Source organism: Vicugna pacos, unplaced genomic scaffold (assembly GCF_048564905.1).
Source record: "Vicugna pacos unplaced genomic scaffold, VicPac4 scaffold_124, whole genome shotgun sequence".
NCBI lineage: Eukaryota > Metazoa > Chordata > Mammalia > Artiodactyla > Camelidae > Vicugna > Vicugna pacos.
In genome coordinates, this window is record NW_027328804.1 from 198,837 (window position 1) to 205,955 (window position 7,119).

Genomic DNA, 7,119 nt, shown 5'->3' on the forward strand with positions numbered 1-7,119 from the left:
CTTAAAACATTACCACCCCAACTTGACACATTAAGAAACTAGGGATAGAGGTTTATCACATTGTGCAAGATTAGAGAGATGCCACATCAGACACTGTATTTAAACCCAAGCCTTTGCTCCAGTGCTCACACAAGAAAGTGTGACATACTGCCCCTTTCCTGCCCTCTCCCTGCAATAAATCTCTGAAGAGTCTTTTCTGTGCCACGTGGAATCACAATCACGTCAATTTACCACAAAGAGCTATGTGACTCCTTGGAGGACGTGTCAAAATCTAAAGGGTTGTGATGGGAGGAGAGATTTGAATTTTCTGTTTCTCAAAGGAAACATGGCTTTAAAAGAAACTGAAAAGCACTTATCTAGTCTAAGCCCTCATTGTGCAGAGAAGGAAATGGAGGCTCAGAAGAGATGAGGAAAGGGACTTATTAACAAATATTGCCTCAGTGCAACACCAAGCCAGCCCTGGGCCCTTCTGGGGGAGTACCTGGAAGGCCCAGGAGAATGATTGTTAGAAAAAGGAAAGAGAAGAAGCATACAAGGCCCTGTCTCTACACCACCATACCATGAAGTTCCACCAAATTATCCAGTATTGGGTGCAGCCAAAATTTAGGTGGGCTAAAGAGGTTATAGAAACCTGGAAGTCTCAACCATAGTGGAAATTCCAACATTTACTGTTTTTTTCCAAGTTCAAGCATCAGTTCAGTGGGCGCTCCATACGAGGGACTACACGAGGCCTGGAGTTCTCCCAAATACAGATCTCTATTATCACGTGTGCAAACCACACACAGGCCCACCAGAAGAAAAACGCCCACACATAAGATGGAACTACTGAAACAGAAAAGAGCCAACCAGCATATATTGCTAGCAAAAACGGTGCTGCTAGAAATAGACTCATGGACATAGAAAGCAAACTGTTGTTAGCAGGCAGGAAAGGGAGGATTAACAGATACACATTAATAAATATAAACTAAATGACAAGGACCTACTATATAGCACAGGGTACTATTTTCAATTTCTTGTAATGAGTTGTACTAAAAACAATCTGAAAAACATTTATATACATATGCATAAGCTTATAACTGAATCTCTGCTGTACATCTGAAGCTAACATGGTAAATTTACAACACTTCAATAAAAAATAATTTTATATAATAAGTAAAAATAAAAGCAACGCCATAAAAAAAAAAAGTAAAAGAACACGGTAATCCCCTTAGCTGTAGGTGGTGGAGAACTCTGCAAGCACCAAGTCCACTCGAATACTCCAGCACTGGCGGTCACTCATTCTAACCATCAGAGAATCACTTGGCTTCTACGAGGTTACTTTTCTCTTCAGTGAAAGGCTACAGTTGCATCTAATGATGTATTGAATCTCATCATTCACAAACCCAAGATTTCCCATAGGCCTGGCTCTGGACAGATGAAAAGATAGGGTCCCAGATATATTCATGTGTAGAAGAAGTTTATGCCATAAAGACATTAATTCTTCCTGCTTTGATAGACAGATTCATTGCAATTCTGATTAGAATTCCTCCCAGATATTTCATGGAATGTAACAAGTTAATTTATGGTCAGGAACAGCCAAGAAACTTCTTTAGAACCACCACTGGGAAGGGGTGGATAGGTCATGCATTTCAACTGGTCTTTCTGATGTGATGAAAACGTTCTGGAATAATAATGGTTGCACAAATGTGAATATGCTAAAAGCTGCTGAATTGTAACATTCAAGTGGGTGGACTTCATGGTGTGTGAACAATATCACAATAAAGCTGTTATATGAAAAAATCCTTCTTGCCAATTATTTTTCCCTCTATACTACTAGTCTGTCCCACAATTTAATTAAAACAAACAAACAAAAAAAACCAAAACAAACCAGATTTTGCCAGGAGCTCTTTAGGAGTGCAATGTCCCTGGGTCTCCAACGCCTCAGGTTGTGCTGTTCCTGTTAACACACAATAGCTGGGCTGGACTAGTTAGGGACTATAAGTATCTTTTTAAGATCGACGGTCTCACGTTTCACCCTGGGAGAGTGAATGATGGAGGATGAGACAGCCTCATGCCTTCAGCTCATTTTTAACTGAACCAAGCCCTGCTTTCACCACTGTAATCCCTCTCAGTATAAAAACATGTGACATCAACAAGCACCGCCATCATAACACCTGAAAGTGTTCAAGGTACTTACCTGGGGCAGAAATCCTGATCAAGGAGACAGAAGCTCCCTCAGCACTGCCGCTCCCTTTTCCCGACTCCACCAGGAGAAGCTGGGAGTTACAGCCGCGGGCTCTCAGCCTGGGGAGCAGCGCCCACGCCGCTAATCTGGACCTCAGGGATCGGGAAAGGGAGAGGAAGGCAGCCCCGGGGTCGCGGGGCAGGGAGAGCGGGGTGGGGGACGCGGGCTGCAGCCCCGCTCGGAGGCCAGCCCCAGCCCCAGCCCAAGCCGCCCGCCCCGTCCGGGTGTGCAGACCCCGCCCGCCCGGGACACAGCCCGCCCAGTGGTGGGGACGGGTCGGCGGCCTAGGAGAGGAAGCCCGGGAGGGGAGGACTCGCGGGCGGGAGAGGGGAAGCGGACGCCAGCCGCGGACTGAGGGGAGCCCGGCTGGGCCAAGAGGCGCAGGGGCACACCTGGCCCTGGACAGCTGTGGCCGGGGCGCCGGGGCAGGTGGCGCGGGCAGAGGGGTCTGGCCCGAGCAATCCAGCTGAACACACGCTGACTGGCGCCCTGGGGGGCTGTGACACGCCGACCGCCCTCCCGCAGCCGCCTCACCCCTTTCCCGATATCCCCTCACCTTGCACTTCCACAGCCAGAGGCCCCGGCCCCAGGCAGTAGCCAAAGGCCTACAGGGCGACAGAGCTGAGAAGCCATTGGGGCCGATCCCCGGCTCGGAGCTGGAGCTTCCAACCCGCGGTCCAGCTGGCAGCAACTGCGCATGCGCAGGAGGGCCAGCGATCCGCTCTGGGTCCTGAGAGAGAAGGGGAACCGAGGGAGGGAGAATAGGGGAGGAGGAGGGGAGGCGGGGAAAAGTGGAGGGAGACACATGGACAGGAGGAGCAGAGGGAAGGCAGTTATCTGGAATTGGGAGGGGAGTAACAGAGATGGGGAGAAAGCGTTTTACCTCTTGTGGCACCCCGAAGGAGGCAGCAGTCCTGCCTATACACCCTTCTCTTACCCGTCATTGCCCACAGCTCATATTTTACGTCCCTGGCCCAGCCCTCCAGCTAAGGTCTCTGCAGAAACCCTACGGGTATCATACCCGTTGCCCCCACAAGGAGCTAGGTTTACTGTTGCTCAGGGAACCAAGCACCCGCAGGTGTTGTTTCTCAGAACTACCTTGGGAAGAGTACATATTCCCCTTTTACACGCTGGGAAACAGGCAGGCACGATCTCTGCCTTAGCTCCACTGTCCCAAATGTTGGGCTGGCAGGGAGCGGGAGGTAAAATGTCAGAGCCCCAGAAGGAGCAGACTGCCTGAGTGTTGGTGTAGAGTCCCCATCCCTCCTGGGTAAACCACACCCCAACCTCGGGGAATAATCAAGGGCTCACCGTAGGCCCCTGTGTGTGGGAGAGCTGCCCTCAGTCCCAGTGTCCAACTTGCTAGGTAGGTAGAAGTGTTATTGAGTCCAAATTCATTCTCCTCAGTGCAGGACAGGCCAGTAAGTTGGGAGACCAAGTGTTGGGGCATGGAATAGCAAGTTTCTGTAGACCTAGATGGCAAACTAATGTCCTGGAAAACCATCTCCCCAAGTCAGAATTCAGGCTGCTTTCCTATGTGCTTGGTTTTTGCAAACTTCTTGGTGTAGGAATTCCTTCTTGTTAGAATCCTTTGTTCTTGCAGCTATCTCCCTGGGTCAGATCCCTGTAAACCTCCAACAAAACAAACGTTATTTTCTATTCTGCAACGTGTTATCTTTATATGATTGGAAAAGTGTTAAATACCCTTAAAGGTCAGAGCCTTCAGAATAGGCTCGCCTGTATATTTTAGGCTCTAGGCAACATTGTTTTACAAGCAAGAAGAAGCCTAGGAGACAGAGCACAGGGTTAAAGTCAAAGGAACAGATCTAATATGGAGTCAGATTTCTTCTTTTCTATTACTGTGGCAGAAGCCACTTGAGGATTTAAATCCCTTAAAGTTAAAAATAAGTAAAACTTTAAAGGAATTTACATACATTGGTGGGAACTTGCATAGCATATCTGGAAAAGCACACAAAGGATTGTAAACATTGGCATCTCCAGGGAGGCGTGTAAGAACAGAGGATGAGGGAAAACTTCTTTCACTTGAGTATTTTTTGCTCTGTTTGAATTTTTTTAACCATATGCATATATTTCTTTTTCAGTTAAAATAAATGTGTAATGGAGCAAAGGAGTAACTAGCTCAGCAAATACAGCAGCCATAGACTCACTGAGTCATCATTTTCGATTTAAGCCAGGAAGCATTGATTGTCTCTCTCCTATGTGCCCAGTGCTGTTTTAAAACATTTTTATATATTTTTTTTATAAAATAATAACATGCTATCCCTCACCCCTGCTCAGGGCTGGTGGGAAACCAACTGAGTTTTTACTGAGTTGTTTTCCAAGGAGTAGAGATGAGTTATAAACAGAACACAACTTCAGGGCAAAACAGGCGGACTGGTTTTCCAGCAGGCCAGATAGCGATGACGGGTTTTCAATAGAGGCGCACAGAGGCTGAGAGAGAAAGCCTCCAGGACCCTACAGAAAGCTGCCCACAGTGCCTTCTCCATGGCACTACTGAAATAGGAAAGAACAAATCTGACTCCATATTAGATCTGTTCCTTTGACTTTAAACCTGTGCCCTGTTTCCTAGGCTTAGTCTTGCTGTTTCTGCACCTTTTGTGAAACAATGTTGCCTAGATCCTGAAATATACAGGAGACCCTATTCTCAAGGCTCTGACTTTGAAGGATATTATCACTTTTCCATTCGTATAAAGATAACAAGATACAGAATAGAAAATAACATTTGCTTGTTGGAGGTTTACACGGATCTGACCCAGGTGAAGAGCTGCAAGAACAAAGGATTCTAAAAACAAAGAATTCATACACCAAGTTTGCAACAACCAAGCATTCCCGCTTCCCCTTTTTAATATAAGAAGAGCCTGAATTCTGACTTGGGATGATGGTTCTCCAGGACATTGGTCTACCATCTTCTCCACTGGCTTTACAAATTAAAGCCGCTATTTCTTGCCCCAAATCCTTGTCTCCTGATGTGTTGGCCTATAATGCACGAGTAGAACAAGCGTGGACTCGGAAACACAAACATACATTGAAAGTACGCATTTGGTATATTAAATGACCTGCTTCCACTCGTATTCCTGAGGTTTTCTTCTCTTGACCACTCCTACTTTATTTATGAAAAACCTGTCATGTGGACACATTTCCTTCTCTAGCCACTACCCTTCCATGTAAAAACTGATGCCAAGAAGGCAATGGAAGTTGCTAGAAGGTATTACCTGGCCAAAAAAGAGCAGAAGTGGGTTCTGGCTGATGTTCAGGAGCAGGCCGGGGCACCTGACAAGATGTCATAAGTACGGATAGACAGCTGGGCACCAAAGGAGAAGCTTCTAAACTTCCATGAGGGACTTGGATAGGAAGGAACAGTCCCAGACTATAGCTCTGATCCCACCACGCGCTTCCTGGGCAAGGCTGGGCAAGTCATTTAAATTCTCTAGACCCGTGCTGTCCAACACGGGAGCCACCAGCCACATGCAGGATTATGATGTTATTCTGTAGCCAGACAGAATTATAAAAAACACTTTATTGCAAAGGGTCAGCAGGTATAATATTTAAAAACATTATTGGTTATCTTGCCTTAACAAGTTATTTTTGTATGTCTAGCTTTCTGTGGGTTGTAATGCCTGGGACTAATGTTTCCCTTACAGTGAGGTATTTTGAAATTATAAGTTACTGGACACAGTACACTCATATCACAGTTGAAAAAAACTGATTAAATAAGCAAGGTGATCTGACTTAGTAGTTATGAGCAGGGGCTCTGGGGCCAGCCTGCATAAGTATTAATTCTCACTCTCCCTCCAGGGAGTTCTGTGTGAATCTTGGACAAATTATTGTTGCTGTTGTTGTTGTTGTTGTCGTTGTCATTGTTATTGTTTGTGCCTCTTTTCCTTACCTTTTAAATAGCGAGGAAAATGTAGACTCTATCCCCTACAGTGTTGGCAGGATTAAATGAGTAAACGTCTGTGCTGCCCACTTCCCTGGGTTTCAGCATTCTCCAGGCAATCAGTGCAAAACACAGTGGCATTCTCCACTGTCTTCGTCAGTCTGGGATTCTGTAACAAATTACCGTGTGTCGGGTGGCTTAAACAACCAGCATATTCCTTATGGTTTGGAGGCTGAGGCTTTCAAGGTCAATGTATCTGGGAGAGGATTGCCAGCTTGAAGATGGCTGTCTTCCCACTATCTTCATGGCCCAGAGAGGAGAGAGAAGCAAGCACTTTGGGGCCCTGTATAAGAACACTAATACCATTCATGAGGGCTCTACTCTCATGACCTCATTTTATCCTACTAATCACCTCCCAAAGGCCCCGCATCCCTATATCATCACCCTGGGAGATGAGGTTTCGACATATGGATTTTGAGGGGATGCATTCAGTCCACACATCGGCTAACTCTCCCAAACATGCAGTCATCAAACCTGTAGCTAATTTCAAAATAATGTTTATATCTCTCTGCCCATTTCCATTCCTACATCTACTAACACTGAAGCCCTGCTACATTTTATTTCTTATTTTCCTTGTGAGGTTTAATTGATTCCTCTAACTCCAAGGATTCGCTCACTCCAGTCTGCTTGACAGCCCTGCCAGGTAGGTCTTCCTTAAAACACCTTCCCACTTCACCTGGTTGTTTTTTAGGTGTAAATGTCAGAATTCTCTCCACACCCCATCCTAGACCTTTAATCCCTTACACTACCACTCACTATGTTATTTTCCTATTACCACTGTAACAAATTCCCATAAGCTTAATAGCTTAAACCAGCACAGACTTATTAGCTTATGGCTGTGGATGTCAGAGATCCAACATAGTTCTCATTGGGATAAATTCAAGATACCAGCAGGGTTCCTTCCTTCTAGAGGGTCTAGAAGAGAATGTTTCCTTTT

General features: G+C 45.9%; 1 protein-coding gene across 1 annotated transcript in view; it reads right to left on the reverse strand.

The window, feature by feature from the left end:
• LOC140695029 (uncharacterized) overlaps positions 1-6,262 on the reverse strand; it is a 93,940-nt gene extending 87,678 nt beyond the window's left edge. Inside the window, exons 1-4 of the mRNA XM_072957988.1 lie at positions 6,132-6,262; positions 3,536-3,856; positions 2,781-3,061; positions 2,177-2,255 (exon numbers count right to left, since the gene is read on the reverse strand). Of these exons, the coding sequence (XP_072814089.1) occupies positions 2,177-2,255; positions 2,781-3,061; positions 3,536-3,728 (553 nt within the window). The 5' untranslated portion in view covers positions 3,729-3,856; positions 6,132-6,262. The remainder of the gene's footprint in view (positions 1-2,176; positions 2,256-2,780; positions 3,062-3,535; positions 3,857-6,131) is intronic.
• Between the last annotated feature and the right edge of the window lie 857 nt (positions 6,263-7,119).